At 41.4% G+C, this 23,378-nt stretch overlaps 1 protein-coding gene across 1 annotated transcript in view; it reads left to right on the forward strand.

Annotated features, from left to right (window-relative positions):
- cnnm2b (cyclin and CBS domain divalent metal cation transport mediator 2b) overlaps window positions 1-23,110 on the forward strand; it is a 36,876-nt gene extending 13,766 nt beyond the window's left edge. Inside the window, exons 2-8 of the mRNA XM_071504867.1 lie at window positions 10,653-10,796; window positions 12,704-12,841; window positions 15,066-15,235; window positions 16,723-16,816; window positions 17,964-18,026; window positions 20,125-20,303; window positions 21,510-23,110. Coding sequence (XP_071360968.1) covers window positions 10,653-10,796; window positions 12,704-12,841; window positions 15,066-15,235; window positions 16,723-16,816; window positions 17,964-18,026; window positions 20,125-20,303; window positions 21,510-21,791 — 1,070 coding nt within the window. The 3' untranslated portion in view covers window positions 21,792-23,110. The remainder of the gene's footprint in view (window positions 1-10,652; window positions 10,797-12,703; window positions 12,842-15,065; window positions 15,236-16,722; window positions 16,817-17,963; window positions 18,027-20,124; window positions 20,304-21,509) is intronic.
- The last annotated feature ends 268 nt before the right edge of the window (window positions 23,111-23,378 follow it).

The raw sequence follows: 23,378 nt of genomic DNA on the forward strand, positions 1-23,378 counted from the left end.
AAAGAAGTAACGGAACAATTAACAGAAAGACTTGTGATTAAAACTTGAAAAACATATTTTTATTTCATGTCTTTGCAGATATAGTAAAGATGTAATATTTTACTTTCATCCTGTGAACAAGATGAGAGTACTTTTATCAGCACAGCATTGTGTGTTAAAGCAACACTACGTAACGTTTACTGATCAACAGCCGTTGTGGCCACGAGTGGAAATTACAAAATTAATGACGCATTGAATTTCACTTCATTTTCCAAGATTCTCTTGAATCGGTTGCTTGTTTTACTTTGATAGTAACATCTGTAACATATGAAAACACAGTGTGACTGTAGCCCGAGAAGAGAAGAGTCGTGAAGTCACAAACGCACCGAGTAACATCAGTTGCACAGTAATATCTAAAGTTAGCCAACATTAGCCACCATAAGCTACTGGTCATACCAGACCAAATAAGGCTGTAAGCAGCAGAACTCCAGTGTGTACTGAAATGAGTACGGTTGTGTTTTATTGCTAATGAATTGAACTTTGAAAAGGGATGTTGTCTTATTTCTTCTTTGAAATGTTGCACAGTCAGCGCTGTTGTCAAGATGTTTGGCTGAGCTTAGCATAAAGACAAGAATCATGTCATTTGTAAATAAAATGATGCGATCTGAGATTTTAGGGGGATTTATATGGTATGACTGTTGACAAAACAACAGTTGACCCTTCCCTACCTACCTAGAGCATGGGTAGCCAGACAGGGTTGGTCAACACAGGTTTTGGTCTCCTTACAGGCACAGTGGTACCAAACCTGTCAACCTCAAGACTTTTGGATATGTGCTCAGTCACTGTTGTTTTTCAATAAAAAGTTCTAGCATATAATGTCCCAACATATTGTGCTTTTTACACTTCTTTTTGTATGCATATTAGACCATTGAGATATGCAAATTAGTCAGCTTCATAGGTGTTCGTTGGCACTTTGTTTCACTTTTGGCAGAGCTAGGTGAGCTGTTTTCCCCTGCTTCAAGTCTTTATGCTAAGCTAGGCTAAACATCTCCTGACTCCAGCTCCATATTTAATGCACAGCCATGAGAATGAAAGCAATCTTCTTGTCCCACAGAAAGTTTTTATTGAACAACAATGAATGGACATGAAAGTTATAACTTCTTATTACTTATTACTTCTTATCATTTCTTAATGTTATGTGATCTGCAAGCACTAGATAGCACAGTTTATCCAAAGTGCAACAAAGTGCAGTTTCTGCAATCTGACCTTCTGTCTCGGGTGTCACTATTGCATCAAGTTTTCACATGGAGCTTTAAAGAGTATGTATATCTGTCACTGATAGACTGTGTAAACTGTGTGACTTGCTTTCTGTTGGTATGCACAGTTCTTTTAACTAATACCCACCTACAACTACTTCCAAACTATAAAGATAGCACAGATCAATATGAAACTAGTTAATCAACACATGTATTGCCCACATTAGAGAATGTATGAGTTCTGTAATACACAACTAATTTCATCAAGTCCTTAAGTTCACCATGCCAAAAGAGTAGCTGTGTGAGGACTATTTGTCACTCAGAAATTCAAAAGTTCAAACTTAAACAAACATCATTCCACTTTCATGTGTTTTTGCTGCTTGAAAACACCCCCGGTTCTTGTCATCGTTGTATGATGTGCTCACCATTCAGCAGTTGCAACACTCACATAACAGAGCAGCACCTGACCACAGGCCCATTCATTTATTCCCACTGGTTTCCCATTGATGCCTCTCCTTATGACTGAGGCCCAAAGGAATCTCCACCCAGGGGACCTTTCAACAACAAACGCAGCCAGCTACGACAGCAAGCTGCTTCTCTGAATGAACAACAATGTCATTCCAGCAGTGTGCGTGTGTGTGGCTGTACTGTATGTGTGTGTGTGTGTAGTGAAACACCACTGGCTAGTAGCAGCAGAGTGATCTTGTGACCAAGGCCTCTTAATGATGGTTAGGAGCTGTGAGCAGACTTAACGTCTCTGCCTTACCCTGATTGGTCCATATCATGCTAAGTGAGCTGTTCGACCCAAAGGCTGTCCGAGGCCACGGCAGCATCAGTGACTGAACACAAACACCAGACTGGTTGATGTCAAACAGGAATAAGCTAAGCTGCTTTAGGCTGTGTTTCAGCTGCCTGGAGTTAAAATAATGTTTTTCAATAGGTTCAAATAAGTGAGCAGGTGAACATCTGGAATGTACTTTCTGTTGTCACTGAGTGTATAAAGCTTATGACTTATGTGAGCCCAGGACTGTACTGTAACCACAGACCCACTTTGTCTCACATGTGGGTGACTGCATTTCCCATGAGCCCCTTTAAAATAAAAATGCTAACCTTTGTGCTGTAAATCTTTTCTGAGAAAATGGACAATGTAATATCAGCGCAGATGCTTGTGGAGGCACTGTAGAGTGTCACATCACCTCAGGTATGTACCATCCTTTGGTCCATCAGATATTTCACGCAGCTGTAAACAGGCTCCCCCTGGCAGCCAGTCATTTTCAGCCTCCATGCTACATCTACAGAGACACATTTGGTAGTGTTTTGGTGTCAGCAGAAGCATCAACACCTGATCTGCTTCTCTATTGTGACAGTAAACTTGGAAGTGTGAAAGCAGTAGAAGCAGATATGAATGAGGCGACAAAATATAAATATGTCACCACATACAGTTTCTCCTCTGTAATTTCATTGCTTTTCAAGAACTGTTTCATCTGGTCAGCTGTGTTTGTCTTTGCATGAACTCTCTCCGTTTGTGTATGTGTGTGAGTGTGTTCATGCAAACGCATTATGAATGAATGTCTGTATTTCTGTGTCCCAGCTGTGTAGCTAGATGACCAGTGAATTACAGACAATATCCCTAAACTCAAGACAGTGGCCAGTGCCCACCTCTGCCAAAGTGACCCTGCCTGACTGTGTCTGTGCATCAGTGCTGTGTGCTGTGGTCTCAGTGTGTTCCTCATCATGTTGCATATGGTGGGAAATAATAATTATTAATACAGTCTGAGCTCCAGAGCAATTTGTGAGAAGGTTGTGCAGGAAAAAAGCTCAAACATTCTCACAATCTCACCTTGATGCAAAGTGCATGAAGATTAAAGCTCCAGCAACGCTTGTTCTATTGAGAACTTAATGCAAGAAATGTGAAACAAAACGCTATAGCACTGGTGAATTATTCACAAGCCTCCTGTGTTTCTGTTTTGAGGAACATCGTCATTAAAAAAAACTTTCAAATGCAGATTTAGAGGAAAAAAGTGGTACAATTGGTTATCTTGGCTCTTGAGCCATGAAGGTTGTCTGCATATTCTTTCTAATGGAAACAGAGAGACAGTGGCTTACTGTATCTGTATTTCATCTTTGCAGTGCTTTCAGAAAAACACACAGAGGAGCTGATGCGCACACCCCATACAGTGTTTTAGCCTGCTGTGTCAAAAGGGTTGATTGGTTGATTTAACTTCCTGTCAGGAAAAAAACATTAGCTTACTTTCTGACCATCGTAGCATCCATCCATCCATCCATTATCTATAGAGCTTATCCGTACAGGGTCACAGGGGGAGGGGGCTGGAGCCAATACCAGACACTTGGCGAAGGCGGGGTACACCCTGGACAATCTATCACAGGTCTGACATATGGAGACAGACAACCACACACACTTACCTATGGGTAATTTAGAGTCACCAGTTAACCTAATGACGAACCCAGAACCCTCTTGCGGTGAGGTGACAGTGCGAAGCCCCATAGGAGCATGAGTTTGAAAAATGCTTTGTAAAAATTTGAGGTAGGGCTGACTCACAGTGTCTAAACTAATTAGCTGGTGTTAGCATTAGCTTAGTAAATTTCTTGCACATCATACCGTTATCTTGACAGGGGTGTAAGGTCAAAAGATTGTAACCGAGGGAACCCTTGTGAAGCCGGTTTGACCACACATATGACGTCGCCCGCAGGATTTCCTCAGAAGTTTAGATAGCGTCTCTAGAGCAGCAGCTGTACTTCCACTTTAAGTGGCAGATTAAGGTTCATTTGTTCCTGTGTTTATATCAATGTTATAAATTTTTCACAAGGAGTTTCATTTATCTCTTTTATCTATAATGCTTGTGGAGGAAATACACTTATACACCCAAATATACAGACACACATTCCACTTGTCTCCAGGCCCAAGACACTGAAATATGTTGTTTCACTGCATGTGTGTTCAGACTAAATGTTTATGTAAATTAAGAAGCTCTAAACAGTCCACATGTTACCAGCGTCAGGGTGAAGTTTCTGTCCATGTCAATGGAAAAATGGGTCAGAATGCCTGGAAACTCTTCTCCGCTTTTTTTCACTCGAGGTAGATTTAGAAGAAAGACCATCCAATGGGTTCCCATCACCCTAACATTGCACTATATTTGTCAGTGCTCAAATATTTGGAAAAATAGGAGGAGAGCAAGACAGGGAGGGGGGCAATGATGAGTGTCCAGAACAGATACTGACCCCTCATACTCCCACCCCAACTCTCCGAGCCTTACGTGCCTATTTATAGGGGAAAATTGCGCTATGGAAAAATATGACAAAGCTGCATTCCATAAATAAGCTGGGAATGGTGGAAAAGAGCACACGGCTTAGTCTCTGAAGGCCTGAGTGGTGGTTCTCAGGCTTGGCTTTGGAGCCTCCACACACCAGAGTAGCAGGGCTGCAGCTACCATTAGCAAGGTTTCCATCCAAATGTGGTGCAAATTTGAACTGAATTTCCAGACACCTGGCAGAAGAAAAGTCAAATGAATCCACGTCTCCATCTAATGCGGATATTAGCAGTTGGTTCATCAGTAACAGCTGGTGGCACCTGTTTGTTAGTCAGGTGCCATCAAAAGAATTCAAAGAGCACAGGCCTTTTTTCATGTATTAATTTGAGGAACATCAGATTCTTTTTGTCTGACACAAGTTACAGTCATAGTAAGTCACATGCATCATTGACTTTTGTGTTTGTCTTTTAGCAACACATCAACTTTTCCACCTCAGCCGAGCATAAACTTTTTTTGCTATATTTAAACTTTTTTTTTTTTTTGCATTTCCACTCAGGTGTTTTTCTCTGGTATTATGGGGACCTGAAGTGCAGTTTACATTTTTTTTATTTAAAGTTGTACATAGTGGTATTAGTAAAGATATACATATATATGGTATAATATATATGAGATTATACCAATATGTTTTGTTGGTCTGTCGGTCAGTCCATCACTTTCAAACCGGTCTGGGCTAATAAATACAATAGTATAAAATCTTGCACACTGGATCATTTGCTGTGCATCTTCATCTTTTCACAGCCAGTGTTTTAATGAAACACTGAAACACATTAACTAAACAAACATGTTGTGGTCTCTGTCTCCTCAGTGCGATTAAGCGCTTCCTGGTACCTTAGTCATCTGCTGCTTTGTTGGTAAGGGAAACAAAATAATCCTCTGTGTGTGTGTGTGTGTGTGCGTGTGTGTGTGTCTTGACTTCACTCAATTATAAATGTAAACTGAAACGACCATTTGCAGGGCTAATGACACAACCATTATCCTCAGAAATGTTTTAGAAATGCATACAAGAGCCTTTTAATGACTGAAGCGCTCCAGTGTTTGACCAAGAAAACATGCTGCTTCAATGGATGAAATTGAAAGTGAATTGACCCCCAACCCCGATGTGTGCAGTGTGCCTGTGTGCTGGACTACCCAGCATGCATTCAGTCTCAGCCCAGCTAGACAGCCCCAGATGTCAGGCAGCAGTGGTGGCTTATAGGACCCCAGACAACTGGTCTTCGCAAGGACACGCTCTCCCTGAGGCCCACTGCCAAGTTCCAGGCTCCAGAGGGTCCAGAGGGTCAGCCTCCCCACTCTACCTCCAGCCCCCCCCCCCCCCCCCCCCCCCCCCCCCCCCCAACAAAACCACTGCCATAACAGCAGCTAAGGAGCTATGAATAAACAGGCTGTCATTGTCTCGTAATATATTTATGGAAGACAGAAGCTGCATTTTTTTCTGTCGCTTGTGTGGTATTTTGTCTTTGTGGGAAACTGGAAAGTATGCACTCATCTTGTGGGACAGCGAGACAAAACGATCTGGAGTGAAGCTACTGTGCAAAAGTGTTTGTGTGTGTGTGTGTGTGTGTAACATTGAGAAAGACAGAACTAGACTTTAGACAACAACTCCAGAAGAGGAGTTTACATCAGCACTGTTACTTGTAAATTGGTAACTTTTAGATTTTCATTTAGTGACACCTGAAACTAACATCATTTAGTTCAACGGTTAAGGCCAGCTGGTGTTTCAGAGATTGAATTTTAAACTTTATTTATCATGCCACTTCAGACTAAAGCAAATAAATGTAGTGTAATGAAAGCAAGAAAGAATATGAGTGTTGAACAAAAAGTCCAATTTTACTGTGATTCTCAACTCAACTGATGTCTGCATTTCTTCCTATACAACTAGTATCCATAACTATGCTATAGTCTGATATCCTCCAATCTCTAGCCGACAGTTAACCGGCTCTAGAATAAACATAAAAATATCCTGGGTACAAACAAGTGGAAAAAATAGATTACAGTGTACAGTATTTGGCTGTGTACCTGTCTGTTTGCACGTGTTTAGCAGCTTGACACCTGTCTAGGGACTGAAATCTTGGTTTTTCCACCACCTTGGTCTAAACTGACATATTCAACATCTTCTGGAAAGACTGTCATTCGGTTTTGTACATATATTTCATGGTCTGTAGAGGAGGAATCCTAACATGAGGCTGTACTTAGGTACAACATTGCTTTGATTTAAATGCTAATGTCAGCTTGCTAACATGCTCACAATGACAATGTTAACATGCTGATGTTTAGCAAGTAATATTAATATGGTCACCATCTTAGTTTAGCATGTTAGCATGCTAAAAATTACACTAAACACAAAGTGCAACTGCAGTGGGAGGGTCATTCGTTTTGCAGCAAGTATAGGATTGCTTCAAATTTTGACCTGATGACACCAGATTAAAAATTAGCGGGTCACCAAACGAGCAGGGATGTTTGTAAATTTCAGGGCAAGACATCCAGTAGTTCTCCAGACATTTTACTAAACTAAACTAAAAACACCAACCTCATGGTGGTGCCAGAGTAATAGCCAGGAGATCACCAAAGTAATGAGGATTCATCATCTGGCAACCAAACTTTGTGCCAGCACACGCAGGAGACGTGAATATATTTCCAGGGATAAGTAATAAAGTTGACCTGCTGCTGACACTAGATGAAAAACAGTTATTAGGTTTGGGCACAAAATGTAATGGCAATCCATTCGATAATTGAGAAATGCCACTGTCAAACAAAGTGGTCGACTAACTGACGGACACTAGTCTCCCTGGAGCCACAGCTCTTGCATGGCAAAATATTTTCTCAAACCACGTCTATTGACTTCCACATAAAATATACAGAATAGTATGAAGTGAACGGTGGGTGTATGATTTTCCCTTTGCCGTCAGTTCCATGGTATTTGTGAAACTTCTGTCTCCTTACATTGCAGCCCATGGGACAGACTCTAGAATAAACACTAAACTTTGCATAAACATGCTTTTCTCTGTCATTTCAATAGTTTCCCATTCAGTTTTTTCCTCTGTGTCATGCTTTTTTTTTTTTTTTATACTGGTGGCCTGTCTGGCCTCTGTTCATAAAGCTCTTACAACGGGTCATCTCTAATAGTTCCCCAAGTACCCTCTTCTATAGAAGGAGGTGATGGAAAGTGGTCTTGATGTGGACAAACATCCTGATGGGATTAGTTTAACTTGTCAAACAAGCGCCTTGTGCTGTTACCATTGTGTGTTCAGCGTATGTGTGCACATGGCTGCTTGAAGAGCAGAACAGATTGTGTGATCTACTCCACCTCTTATCAGCTTGCTTACATAAAGGTCAGAGGTCGGGTCTCATTTTGTGCCAGAAAGGTGAGGTTATGTTGACACATATTCTGATTGGTTGTTCCACTTCCTCTGATGAAACCAAACCTGACATTCCCATATACACAGGGTGGAAACAATAAGGAGAGAAGATATTTAAACAAATCAGTGCAATGCTCACTCTTTGTTGAGGTTGTGGCCTTTGGTGTTGCTAGACTACATGCACAGGTTGTACAGTAAAGGTATAGGTGTTGAAATAATTGTATATTTATTTGAGATGGCTCTCTTGAATATTAATCATGTTAAGCTAATAAGTTTGCCTTGTTTTAAGACTTTTTAGTCAAACTTGTAATTTTGGCTTTTAAGAAATTTAGGAAAATACTGTACGTTCTGCTTTCTTTATAGCACTTCCATGTCTGTTTAATAACAGACATGGAAGTGCTAAAGTGCTAGCAGCTAGCAGCCTGTTAGAGGTGCTCTTTTCTTTCTTTGTACAGAATAAAGAAACAAGTCATAACATAGTAATATTTGTTACCTCTGGACAGGGCCAGGCTAACTGTTCCTACCTGATTTCTGTCTCTATGCTGAGCTCACCAGCTGCTGATGGTAACTTCACACAGACATGTCAGTGGTGTTCATGTTCTCATCCAGCTCTTGGCAAGAAAATAAGAATAAGTCTTTCCCAAAAATTTCAGGCTACTCCTTAAAAGGAGCCATTTGTAAGTTTTGCTATTGCTACATAGCCAGCGTTAGCAGTAGGTGTTTACTTATCAGTCTAGAAGAAATGTTGCGAGTTCAGCATCAAACTTCATCCCTTTACTCTCCAAGAGCTGTTTCCAGCAGTGGAAAGCAACGCCAATGTTAACCCCTTGTCTCTATCACATTTTTTCTTCTACTGAAGTTAGCATGCTAACCAGCTAGCCCCAGCCCATCTCACTTTCTGATAGCAAATCAATGTAGCCTCCAATCTGCACTGAAGACATAGTGCCGCTCAGCGGGCTTATTATAACCTCTTAGATTATAAAGAAAATGATGGCAGTGAAGTACAAGACACTGTAATATCACTTGATACAAAAAGATCTTGAAACAAGTGCATTTGTACTGAAAACAAATCATTGTAACGGAAATGAAACATTTTTGCATATTTTCTAGATTTTCATGTTCAGTTCATTCTTTGAAGATTAAGGCGACATTAAGGTCGACACTCTTTGCCTACAAACCTATATTCAGGAGCTGTGTTTATAAACCTGATGTGAGCAGAGTGGAAGCCATTAAAGAGAGGGGAGGGAGCATTGATCTGTTTCACTGTGCTGTGCTGGCCACTCCATTTGCCATTCCCTCCCAGGGCAGTTTAGAGTAATTGCTTGCTCAAGGACTTCAGAGGCCTGATTGCTTTAACCCACTAAGGCTCCATTTGTGTTTGTCCTAGTTAAACCCAACCCCACAGTGATAAAGCAATATGCTGAAGATGTCGACATATCAATAGAAATAAGCAGATTCTACTCTTGTTGGACACTTTGAAAATAAGACCTATACACTGCCTGCCATTTGCAGACTCTTTGCGTAAGTGCATTTCTGTGTTTACATTATTAACACCTCTATTAGGGGATCTTCCCCTTCCAGTAACCTGAGCATATTTGTTGAAAGCATCAATTCTGCATCTAATGCTCACAACATTCTCACATTCAGACTCTCAGGCTCTGTGCACTGCACATCAGTGTGCTGTCATAGTGTTGTGAGGAAGCAGAGAGCTGCAGTGCAATAAAACACTCTTGGTGATCAGCCCAGAAGTCCTTTCAGCCTGTGCTCGCCCGCACCGAAGCAGCCAACGTTAGCTGAAACAGCATCTGAGCACCGACTCTGTGATGCACCTGTGTTCTCCGAAAAATAACCACGCACACACCCGCGCACCCATACACCCATGCACTCTCACACACGTGCATGCACACGTACACACAAGCACACTGATGTCCTCCATTATTTACACCCAGGTGTATCTGCATGCAAACGGCCCATTTCGAGACAATCTGATCACACAGTGGAGGCTTCGCCCGGTCTGTTCCTTCGCTCGGTGAGAATATCGCCGGGGCGGAATGGAAACTTCATTTTGCAGGGGCTAATATTAGCCTGGGCCTCTGGAAAATTCCTTTTAAATGATCACAAGCTGAGAAAAGGCAAAGAATTTGTTTAGTGTTTTGCCTGACAGTATTCTCTGCATACACGGCAGTTTGTTTCTGTTTTTTTTTTTTTTTTTTTTTGTTCTCAGATGGTACAGCACACAGGAGGGTCCTGGGAACACAGATGTGGAGGGAGGGAGGGCTGTGGGGTCTCATATGATGAAATGCAGGGCTGTTTGACTGTCAGTCTGTCTGAGTTTGTGCTGGCACTTTTAACACCTGAACACTTGAACCACCATGTTCTGCATCCCTGCTCATTTAACTGATAAGGAGATCAGATCACTGTGTGTCTCCTGCTCTGTGTGTGATTTGACTTGCTATTGACAGCCAACCATGACAGCCACAACTCCATCTGACATTAATTATTTTTTTCCTTTTTCATAGCATAAAATATAGTGAAAAGTTATTTTTTTTATTTTTTTTTTTTTTGGATAGTGACATTATAAAAGGAAATACCTATGTATTTGTCCCCGCCTGTTTGTTCCCTTGTACCCCTATCACTGCCTGATGTATATTTAACTCTCTTATCATTATATGACCCTAACTTTATAACCTGCCTTTGTGTAACGGCGTGTGTGTGTGTGTATGTTTTGCCAGGAAAATCCCACCTGGCCATAGTTCAGAGGGTGAACAATGAGGGTGAGGGAGACCCTTTCTATGAGGTGCTGGGTATCGTCACCCTGGAGGACGTTATTGAAGAAATCATCAAGTCAGAGATCCTGGACGAGACTGACTTGTACAGTAAGTTCCTCTCTTGAAGCTCAGACTTCTTAGAGTTTAAGACTTCAAGGCGTCACCACCCTGTCAAAGTAAGAGCGCCGGTCTAAAATCCGTGGCCTGTTGTAACCTGATTCAAGCCCAGCGGCCGGGCTCAATCTAATAGCTCTTACATCACAGTGACTTTTAAAATCAATTTATTGTGGGTTTAACTCATGCAGCATAACTTTTTAAATAAACTTAAGTAAACTTGCAGGGGCTTTCAAATAAGCATCAGTGGATGTGTCACATCATATTCTTTTAACATAATTAATTCAATTTATTGTTAATTAACTTTTCTGTTAAACCCCCAATGTTTTTTGGTTTCAAGGGCTGTAGTGATATATCACAGGACAACATATCATGATACCAAAATGTGACAAAAGGCAATGTGAAGCTGAAAACTGAGTTGAAAATTGTGAATCCTCAGAGGTACAAAAGTTGTTTATAAGCATTAAATGTCGATTCAAAGGTTCAACTAAAGCTGCTCTGTTCAATTGTTTTTGTATCAACCATGTTTTGAGTGACGGGGGTTGTTTGTAGTGATGAACCCACGGGGAATTATCACACAACTCTGCAGTTTCTCTCAGCTCTCTGGAGCATTTTAGCACCTTTCAGCTCATTGTTTTGGTTCACTGTCAGCACTGCATTCAGCTGTACACTGCCTGCTCAGCATCAAACATGGTGGAGCATTTAGTAACTAAGGTTCCAGATATTTCCCTCAGGAGTTAGTGGAGAACAAAACTAAGTTAAAAGGAGAATGAATGGACTTATATTCAACAGGTGACCAGAAACAGGGCTCCATAAATGCTAGTATTGCGCCATAGCTACTGTTTGCTCACAATTTGCTACAACATTTGAGGGCTATAAATGTCCAGTAAAATGGCGGTTAGAGCATCTTAACCTTTCATATTGTGACGTATTTCTAAGCCAAATGGAAAATGTGAGCGGAGTTTTCATTTCGAGAGGAATTTGATCAAAGAGTTCAGATCTGATTGGATTGGAGCTGTAGAGCTATTTATGACCGTTAGAGCAGGCTAGTTTTTGTCAAGTGATCCAACAAACACACTTTCCTAATATAATATTGTTCTGCTAGCTACTATGACTCACAAGCTAATGGTCAAGAGTGGTCTTATTTGATGGGAGGGGCTAGCTAGTCACCCCGACTTAAATTTGACTGGGTATATTGATGCATGTGCCCCCAGGTGCAGGTTGAGTCATCAGAGATGATTAAATGTGTTGCAAAGAAAAGAGAAAACAGTTGACACAGAGACACATGAGCTGTCAAAGATGAACTGATGAAGCTTTTCGTCCTTCCTCGCATCAGTCTCTGTGAGGGTGAGGGAAGTTCAGACTCTTGAGGAGGACTTTTGCATTTAGACATTTTTTTCTCAGTTTATTTCTGTTTAGAAAAAAAAAATAACTGTGTAATTTTACATTTAAGAGTCTATGTGTGTGGTGAAACTTAACATTTTATATCCAGGGATGAAAAGCCCTTTTTTTTTTTTTAACAGCCAGACTTTAGTTTCATTTTGTTTCCCACCAAACCTTGAACTGGCTGCACTGTTACAACCTTAATGGTATCAGTAAAGGCCTGCAGACATGGAGTACGTGCCAGTCTATTTGTTGCCCTAATACATATGGCTTTAAGTAATGCTAAGAATGTGGTAAGCTAACAATGTAGCCCCCTATAGCTATCCTTTAGTTCTGAGAAGGACGGCACTGCTACGTTTCTGGAAAAAGCAATAAGCTTTGGGTAACTCAAGTTTAGTCACCCTATGACCCGGGACGACTAGCTCAGTATCTGTGGAGTGGTATGGATTGACCTTTCTCTGTTGCAGAAAAGGTTTTAGTTTGTGTCTTACCCTCGACTTTTAATTTTCCCTCCTCAGCTGACAACAAGACGAAGAAGAAAATCACCCATCGGGAAAGGAAGCAGGATTTCTCGGCCTTCAAGCCTACCGACAATGAAATGAAGGTTAAAATATCACCTCAGCTTCTGCTGGCTACCCTGCGTTTCCTAGCAACAGGCAAGTGGGCTGCGTTGCTGCTTGACTTCCCCCAGTGTGCCCTCAGCCCCTCACTGTGGGGAAAGTGTGTGTGTGTGTGTGGGAGCTGTTTGTGTGTGCATGTGCCCGTATGGGCTTTGAATTTTTGGGCAAGTGGGTGTAGGGGGGGAGTGAGTATGTGTGTAGAATGAGTATCTGTTGTGTGTGTGTGTGAGGGAGTGAGTTGTGTGAGGACTCACAACAAGCGTGTTGGTATGCATGTGTGTGTTTGTGAAGAGATGGAAGGCCTTTCGGGAGCGCGGCACGGGATGTCTGTGCAGACTGTGCGCAGATCCAAAAAAAAAAAAAAAAGCAGGCGTCTATTTGCTTGCATGTCATGCACTGAAGGTTACATGTTGAGTCACAGCTTTAAAAACACCACCCTGTTTGCTTACACTCATTCCTCAGTGACATCACGCCCAGCATTTTTGGCCTATGATCGGGGTTCTCACACAAGTCGACATATTTAGTGTAAAATGTGAAATATTTCACCCGCTTTCCCTTGGGAAATGGATTTCTAAACAGGCAGAAGAATATCCAAGTAGTACTACAGCAGCAGCAGCAGCAGCAGCAGTTGACCATGCCTCACTGCAGTTGGATTTGCTTTAGAACTTTGACCTAGCAGCTAAGCGTTGATTAAGTTCCTCTAAAGACTATTAGGGAGTTTAGTTCCTGGTGGTGGAGCCAGCAGCCAGCTGACACATATCACCGCCACTGAGTTAAAGGAGCTGATTGGCCCATTAGGTGGTTGAGGCAGACCAGTCACAATTAGGATACATCTTTTAAAAGTTTTAGACGAGTTTCTGGTTAGTTTGTATGTATAGAGAGGTTTGTATGCATCTACAGTTGAAGCTATGGCTGCAACTTTGGGTAAGGAACAACTCGACCAATAAAAACCCTTTAATGGGACATAAAGAAACTTCAGGAAGAGCAGCAGAGGAGGGATCACTCTTCCAGGACAGACAGACAGACCTGCAGTAGGTCTCATATATACAAAGAGTAGACAGAAATAACAATAGTGAAGTTACTGTATGGAGAAATATGTCAGGCCTAGTTTGAGAATATTTTTGTATTCCTATCCTAAACCTCTCGTGCTGTTATCTTTTAGGTTTTGCTTGTTTGAAGGTTTGTTTCAGCCTGATGAATGTCACCTCTTCATGAGGAGGTGTGAGTTTGTAAAAAAAAAAAAAAAAAGATTAGCATAATTGAAAAACCTCTAAAATTGCCATATACAGTTAGTTTCATTCATGAGAACGATGTGTAGAAGAATTTCCCACCACAGAGCTGTGTGAGGGTGAGGGAAGTTCAGACTCTTGAGGAGGACTTTTGCATTTAGACATTTTTTTCTCTGTTTACTTCTGTCTAGAAAAAAAAAATAACTGTGTTTTTTTTTAACAGCCAGACTTAGTTTCATTTCGTTTCCCACCAAACCTTGAACTGGCTGCACCTGTTGTTGTGAATGATTTAATATGAAGTTAGGGGCAGTAATCTAAAGCAAAGTGCTGCATGGCTGAGAGAGGAGCCAGTCAAGTGATGTTAGTGAGAGGAGTGGGAGGGTTTTCCTCACAAATGAACCTATGAGAGCTTGTTGTTGCCAAAAACAAAATATGCCAATAAAGTCAGAAAATGAATAAATAAAAAAAAATAAATAAAAAAGTTAAGAATTTCAAACCTCCCAGTAAACTGGCAAACCATGATGTTGATGATATGGTAAGAAAAATATTACTGCACTTCACATTAAGTCATTATTCTCAAGTCAAAAGAGTGTTTTTCCCTCATGCAGAGGGGCAGACTATCTCAGAATATCTCTACAGTTTTGAAACAAATTTGATGTTTTGTATATAAAATTTCAGAAAATTAGTGAAAAATGTCCATCACAGTTATTGTGGAACAAAAAGTGATCTTCAAATAGCTTGTTTTGTCCAACCAACAATCCAAAACATAAAAATGTGTAATTTATTATGATTAAAAAAAAAAAAAAAAATCAGCAATGTCTCAAACTAGAGCCAATGAAGGATTGGCATTTTAGTTTGAAAAATGGCAAAATGGCAAAAAAAGACCGTTGGCTGATATGAAACTGGATTTCTTTTAACTCACAAATATTGTACCAGCCTCAATATCCAGCGTCTGATGGGATGTAGTTTATATTTGATATTCCTCCCTTCATACTCTCTCTCTCTCTCTCTCTCTCTCTCTCTGTCCTCAGAGGTCGAGCCATTCGCACCTGTGCAAATGTCAGAAAAGATTCTGCTGCGCTTGTTGAAGCACCCGAACGTCATCCAGGAGCTGAAATACGATGAGAAGAACAAACGGGCGGCAGAGCACTACCTCTTCCACAGGAACAAGCCCGTGGATTATTTCATCCTCATTCTGCAGGTGCGTGGAGCCGATGAGGTGCATCAGCAGATTTGTTCCAAACCAGAGTCCAACATCGGGCACACAGCTGGACTGCATTTAAAATGACTCCCGGCACAAACACTTGATGTGGAAGACAGTAATATCTGTATTTCTACCCTTTTCTCCTAAAATAGATAAACTGTGTGTTTGTGACTCGAGCAGCGTGGGGTTTTATTCTCCTCATCTGTATAGATATTTGTGTCTTTCCTCTTTTACAACTTAAATTCTGTGTTATCACTGCAGCTACACACAATGACACTCCACTATATATTACACTAAACACATTTTAGTGTGCTAACACATTATTGTTAGCACTACAAGCCATTGTTTTCTGTGGTCCTCCAGTTTTTCACAGTGCAGCCATTGATCTAACAGCTGGACTGCAGGGGCCACACGTCCTAACACGGTATGCATGGTATGATTGTAGATTAAAGCATGCAACAGCGCCATAGATACACAGCTCATTAGTGACACAAATGCCTGATCTAAGAGATACACCACTTCAAAGTACACTTACAACGTGGTTGGTGCACAAGAAACTGAAAACTTGAAAAGCTTTCTTAACAAAGTGTCTTAACAAATCATAATGTGTTTTTGATTTAAACATGTAAACAGCAACAGAATAATAGCAGTGGTGCATGCATCCCTCTCCTTTCTCCCTGTCCTACCTTTGCAGACACCTAAAAGAAATCCTGCTATAGAGTTACCATTATTTATTCAGAAGCAGATCAAAACAAGTGCTGCTGACCTTCATGTCACCTTACAGTTTGAAAACCAGTCTGAATGTCTGCTCTGTCAGAGTCTTCCTCTTTGGTGTTAAGGAGAGTATCAAGGATTTCGTGAGGTGTCACAGCCTGGCTCTCGCTTGAGATCAAGTCTTTGTCTTTTTTCCACGGTGAAAACGCTTCACAGAACTGGAAACATTCCCAAACATAATTCTGACATCCACATACTTTGTATATTTCCCCCTATCAGTCCACTAAGTCAATATGTGTAGTAGCTCCGGATCAAGTGAGGTCCAGGTTGGACAAGTGTGAGGTCACTGCCCTTGAGACCAGGCTTAGGAGCAGATTGGGAGCTATTAAACAGAGTACGGATTTTCTACAAGTAGTAAAAAGGAGAGGAAAGAGGGAGGGAAGGGGTGGGTGGGTGGATTTGTTTTAAACTCACAGGCAGGGTGAATAAATGTATTGGAGCAGGAAAAGAATCAAAAGATTTTGAATAGGGCGAAAGAGGAATTGCAAAGCACAAAGCTGTAGCGGAAATCCTCGATTGAAAGGCTGAGAGAAATATACTGTAACTGACACAATGAAGCACTAATGCTCCACACACAACATTAAATGCAGTTGGATGGTTTAAAATGAATAAAATGCAGACAGTCTCTGAAAAGTAAGCTGAGTGGTTCACCTTGTTGCGTTGCACAGTTGTAAGTTCCTGCAGATAACACTTGGTTGTTGCTGTCACAGGGGAAGGTGGAGGTGGAGGCAGGAAAAGAGGGGATGAAGTTTGAAGCGGGACCGTTCTCCTTCTACGGGATGATGGCTCTGACAGCCTCGCCAGGTAAAACCTCTGACTGATACATCCTGTCTTTGTCTTCAGTTTCAAATGCTTTGTCAGTTAAACATGAGGAAAAGCCCATGATGGAAAATCCGACCTCCGTGTGTCTGCAGCACCGGGTGCTGAAAACTCTCCCGTACCAAACCCTAGCATCAAATGCTTGCTTAGCGTCATTTATGATGACATTTTGTTATTATCAGATTTTATATTTAGGTGAAGTTCTTGTATTTCTGCAATGTAAAAATGTGTTTTTTTTATAAAATAAAATAAGGATTTCATAGGAAACACTTAAATATTCTTCAAAGTCAAGTGTTGAAAAATTATTGTTTTTGTATTTGTTGCAAAACTCAGGTGTCAAATCAGCACAAATATCAAAAATTGAACTTATTTTTAAACATCCAGTTCCTGTCCCAAACATTCCCACTGTACTCTCAGTAAAGTCTATCTGCAGTAATACTTATGTCTTGCTATGTGAACCTTTAAGCAGTGATGTACATCAGTTTTACTTCAGTCTTGTAAACTGGTGAAATACAAATAAAATGTGAGATCAGTTTTAACTTTCCTGTGGAAACAGACCTGCCCCCCCTCCCCCCACCCTTTATTTGTGCTGGGAACCAGGTTGTGTTGCCAAGCCAGCAAAGAACAGATCAGTTTATGATCCTCTGTGATCAAAAGTATTAATTTCCTTTGGTGAATGTTTATCAACAACGGATGTTAAGTCTGAAAAGGCCGTCCTGCAGTGACATCATGAGAAAGCGTCACCCGATGATCCGCTCTGTCTCCACCGTTCATTCATAAACTACAATACTATTCTCAGCATTGCTCAACTCTTCTGATGTACTTGGGTGGTGGGACCTGAGAGACACCTACTGGTGGAAAAGTAGAATAACCCTCCTGTGTGTGTGTGTGTGTGTGTGTGTTGATGATTCTACTTGATGTAGCAGTAGATGACATGTACCTTTCTGTACAAGTCAACCACAGTTAAGACTGGAGAAGCGTGTGGCTGTAATCTGGAGGCTTTGTGCTGATGCTTCTCTACAGTTTGATCCCAGAAAGTTTACAGTTTGCGGATGTGCACTGATGACTCTCCACCTTTGACAGACTTTTCTCTTTTCTCCCTCTTTTCTCCTTCTCCCTTCTCACCCCCAAGTCCCTCTGTCGCTGTCTCGTACGTTTGTGGTCAGTAGGGCTGAATCATTAGCAGGATCTCCAGGTACAGTGGCCTTTTCTATGCATACAAATCTCTTCACATCTAATACTACACTAATATCATCCTGTCAACTGATGGGACTGTTTGAAAAATAATGTGTTGTTGAATTTAAAATGTTGCTTGGTTGAAATGTTAACCTGCATGCTTTGCGTAAACGTACATGAGTGTGTTTGATGTTTTTGACTCTCATAACTTGCATGAGTAGTGTTTTTTTTCCTTGTGTGATTCTGTAGCCAAGACAGTGTTGTTGTGTGCATGTCTGAAAGTCTGTTTGTACTTGAATGCAACACGCTCTGTATATTCATGTGTGTGTAAGTGAAAGAGAAAGAGGGAGAGAGGAAAACAGATTCAGATTGAGACTTGACACCCTCATCTCCTGAGCCATTAGTCAAGTGGCTGAATGGTGTTGGAGACTGGAGGCCCCAGAGCAGACCCAGGCTCCGCCCCGCTCGCCCCTAACCTTTAACCCTCCGACTACATAAACAAGACCTACAGCTACAGCCCCCTGCCGGACACCGCTGAGCGCACATACAAAGACACACACGTGCACACATGTTCACACGCGCGGGCACATGTACACAGAGCGCACACACTCCACACATAACTACAGACATGCTGCCACGAACACAAACACACCCACATGTATCCGGAAATGCAGTTGAACAAACACACTTTCTGCACCTCTGTTTTTTTTTCTTGTGCAGTGTGGCACTGCGCACACATTTGTGTGTGTCTGTGTGTAGGTGAAGGCATTATGTGTGTATCCTTGACACACACCGCAATTTTTTTGTATTGACCTGGCCCCTGCGTCCCCTAGAAAGTGGAGTACTAATCCGCAAGAGTTCACATGCCAGGTCTTTGGCCCACTGCGCTCAGTCTGCACACACACACTCTCAAACACACACACACACACACACACACACACACACGCTGTTTGTGCGTCTCACTCCCTATCACGCACACACATATTCCAACATGGGATTACATACATTCCAGTCGGTGTAGTAGCATTAGGCTCGGCCAAGCCGTTTCCACTTTGTTGTGTGTGATTTTCACTAGGCTTCTTTAAGAAGTGGAAAACATAATCTGGCTTTAATTAAAAAATTACAAAAAAAAATAAAACACACACACACACACACATGAGTGCACACACACACACACAGACACACACACATACACACAAAAAATAACAACAGAGCAAGTTTTCTATGTGGTGCCTAATAGAATGAAGCCACATCATTGGAGACCCCCGACTCATTCCATACTGTATGAAACTCCCCTCACCTAAAGCCTTATACAGAAATGAGATTTCCATACAGTGTCACAGCAAGCATCTGTGCTAATATCCAACACTTGACCTGGAAAAATGTCACCAATACACAGGCTCTTAAGTGCTGCTGAAGCTGCAGTGCAGCTCAACTGTGAGAAGGTCAGAACAGGTACATCACATGTGTAACGATCCACATCTGAAAGACATGAACAAGTAGATCATGTTCTGCGCTCAAAACTGTGATGATTAGCATCTACTCAGACTAAGCAATAGATTGATTGAAGCAATAGAGATGTCAAAGAGTGTCTAAAAGGAATCATCACAGATCACACACAATATTATTTGCCAGGTGCAAGTGCTTGTTTGTAGATATGGCAGCACTGGTGCAACAACAGCACGATCCATAGGACGAGTAAGGATTTTCTAACTAAGATGCCCAAAAGTTTTCTCAGAAACATGCACTGCAGCACTTGCATTACCGTTGCATTTCAACACATTTCCCGGGAACACGCAAAGGTTGGGAGGGAAAGCAAAAATATTTTGTGTGATTGCAAAAGCTTTGTCAAGGAAAATATTTTGGAAAGAAATTCCCAACATGGCCTCTCAGGAGCTCTGCACCAGTTCTAATGAGAAATCAATGACCTCTCAACATTACAGGGTTTTAGGTCTCATTTATTTACATTAGTTTTCTCCCGTTCTTCCCTTAAAGAAACAACTCAGCCAAGCAACACTAGAACTGAATTGAGTCGGACTGATTTAGCAGATTGGAACTAAATAGAACAATATCTATGAATACTCATCAGACTTGGATTAAACATCTTGTCCTTACAGAAAATAAATCTCCTCCACGGCCGTTTGGACTCAACCACTCCGACTCTCTGAACAGGAGTGATCGCATAGACGCCATCACTCCGACTCTGGGCAGCAGCAACAACCAGCTCAACTCCTTCCTTCAGATCTACGTACCTGACTACTCAGTCAGAGCGCGCTCAGACCTGCAGTACATAAAGGTGAGAACACATACAAGTGAACAGAAAATAACTCGACTTGACTGTGTATGTGTAATACCAACAGTCTTGCAAATGTTTTCAGGCTGTTAATCAATAGATTTTTTTTGGACAGCAGGATTACAAGGATTAAGACTATAAAAACCTAACAATTGACAAATCTAATTAATTTATTAATGGACAGATCAAATTTAAAGAAGCAACAAAGTTCTATTAAAGGAAATTCGATACAATTCCCAGATAAATTTAAAGCTGCACTAATCAATATTTTTATATATAAAATGTGTCAAACTGCAGTTGCCCTCAGCTCTGGAGCGATTTTAGTTTCTTTGTTTTGATTTCACACCCCACATCTTTAGTTTTTGATTTATCAGTCTATCAGCTCTTATCAGTGTGGTTGCAGGTTGGTAGAGACCAAAAACAGAGACAGAACAGAGTGACTGCTGGACTTACATTCATTAAGTGGACACAAACATGGCTCCACATCAATGCTAACCCATTTCTGCCAGATATGTAAACAAGAAATGACTTTATATAAGTTGACTGTGCATTTTTCTGCTGCCCCAAAATATGTACGCAGCTTTAAGTTTGTTTTTAACCTTAGATGTCTCAGCAGCTCTGGAGCCTCACTAACCTTATATCCGTTATTGCTCCCCTAAAATTTTCAGGAAGGCAGAAATGAACTGCCTTGATTTTGATTTGATTTAGTTATGCATTGATTTATTACTTTATTCATTAGTAAGATCTCATTAATTAATTGTAGTAATTTCTTTTTGATTGTCCAATGAAATATCAGTTAGGTTACTACATCACTGAACATTTGAAAGACTCTCTAGGTCCACACCACCTTCACATTTGACAAGAGAAAATACAGAGGTTCAAGATCAAGGTTTTACAAAACCTTTCATGAGACATGAAAACTCTTTTCTGAACCTCAGGTATCAGCAGTGGTAGGATTTCTCTACAGACTTTATTAAGAGATCATTAAATTAATTAGAAAATGATTCCAGTTTTCACAGAATATTTCTCTCAGCAATGTTCATGGAGGAACAAATTTGATCAAAAATGTAATCTGTGATTATTTGGCAGATCAGTGTATCAATCCACCATTTACAGACCAACGCTCACCTGTCGCCACTCTACACTCTATTATATACATAACAGTACAATCAGTTACAGTCAGATGACACCATCTTCACTGTTTCCTAGGTAACACGTCAACAGTACCAGAACGCCGTAATGGCGTCACGGATGGACAAGACACCCCAATCCACAGACAGTGAGTTCACTAAGATCGAGCTCACGCTGACGGAGCTCCATGATGGAGTGGAGACCCCGGTCGTCGTCACCACCACAGCCAGCACCACCAGCACCACACCTGCCGTGGCCATAGCTGTGGCCAATGAGACGTCCCACCTGCTCAACCAGCAGCAGAACTGTGTGGGCCTCAGCAGGAGCAACCACAGCGCCCACAACGAGGGACCCATCTAGCCCCCACCGAGCCAGGTGGAGACCCAGACCCTCCACCCTGTCTCGTGGACACACACGGAGCGGTGGCATAGACGGAGATGAGGGAAAGTGGGGAAGTGGAGGCGGGTGGAGTGAGGGTTCCGCTCCGACCAATAGCCCCCAGTCAGCCAGTCAGTCAGTGAGACCCTTTCATGGAGGGGCAGTGGGGAAGACGGGTGCTGTGTCACCACGAACGCCCCCCCCACCTGAACGCTGTCAGAATCCCTGCTGTACTACATCCTCTTACAGAGGCGGCACTCGGACACAACCTGTGACTGAGCTTCTTTATTGGGACAATCTCACACTTTCATAGCGGTGACTTGGACCAGAGGACGACAAAGTGCATGCAAACCCCGTCCCTGTACCCCACTCACACACACACACACATACACACACACACACACAAAAACACACACACATATAAACAGACAAACAACATAACACAACATTCGCTGTACTTTCTCCTCAGGCCAAAGACTTTGGTCCCAACCCTTCTTACACTGGACACAGACAGTTTTTACACACACATTCGAATGCTTACACACACACACACAGAAACGCAACCTACCCACCTGTGCATCTTTCAGGGAGGCTCAGTCGACTGTTGATCCCATCAGCGAGGACTCAAACCCAAACACGCAGAGAGCAACGGTTAGTCAAAGACTGCACCAAAAACCGCTTTGAAATAAACCGTTAAACCACGAACCAAGAATGTTTTCCTGTATTTATTTATTTTATAATATTGTATGTATATATGTATGCGTGGAGACATGATATGACATAAACTGGCATACGAGCATGCACGAGCATAAACACAGAGGTGTGCGTGGGGCACACGTGTCATATCAAAAAGGACATGCTACATATATGGAAATGAACATCCATTCATGTATATGAGGAGGTGAGGGTCTTTTACAGATACAGTATGTATATTACAGATCTTCTTATTTTTACTATTATCCTAAATCAGGCTTATGGTACACTATCTTTTTCACCTTTAAAAAAAAATCACACTATTGCCTTTAAGAGAAATCATATAATTAATTATTTTAACAAAGTGCAATGAACTGCAATTTATTTAAGAGATGATTATGAATAAAAAAAAATCACTGTATTATAAATTGACAGATATATTTGTATGTATGTACTGTATGTATATGTATATTTGTTTTTGAAAAATGCTAAACTGCAGCCATCCACAAGCAAAATTGTCCTTAGTCAGTCTGTGTTTTCTCTTTGTCTCTTTCATGTTTTTGCATCCTTTGACCTCAAACTAGTAAATGTTCATGTGGGAGTTATGATGCCTAACACAGAAGGGGGGTGTGGGGGTGGGGTGGTGGGGGTTACTGGATGGGGGGATATGTAAAAGTGCCAACACAGCACCTATGCATGTGGAGGTTATGTGTTTTTTTTGTTTTTTGTTTTTTTTTTGTTTGTTTTGTTTGTTTTTTTTTTTCCAATTTTACGCATAATCAAACTTGATAATTGCACAGTATTAATGACCTCATCTAACATGTTGAGCATCATCAACGTCACAAAAAGCAACCTCGACATTAAACGTGTCCATGA

Source organism: Trachinotus anak, unplaced genomic scaffold (genome assembly GCF_046630095.1).
Source record: "Trachinotus anak isolate AG129_WGS33_773 ecotype Australia unplaced genomic scaffold, CSIRO_AGI_Tana_v1 ptg000019l, whole genome shotgun sequence".
Taxonomy (NCBI): Eukaryota; Metazoa; Chordata; class Actinopteri; order Carangiformes; family Carangidae; genus Trachinotus; species Trachinotus anak.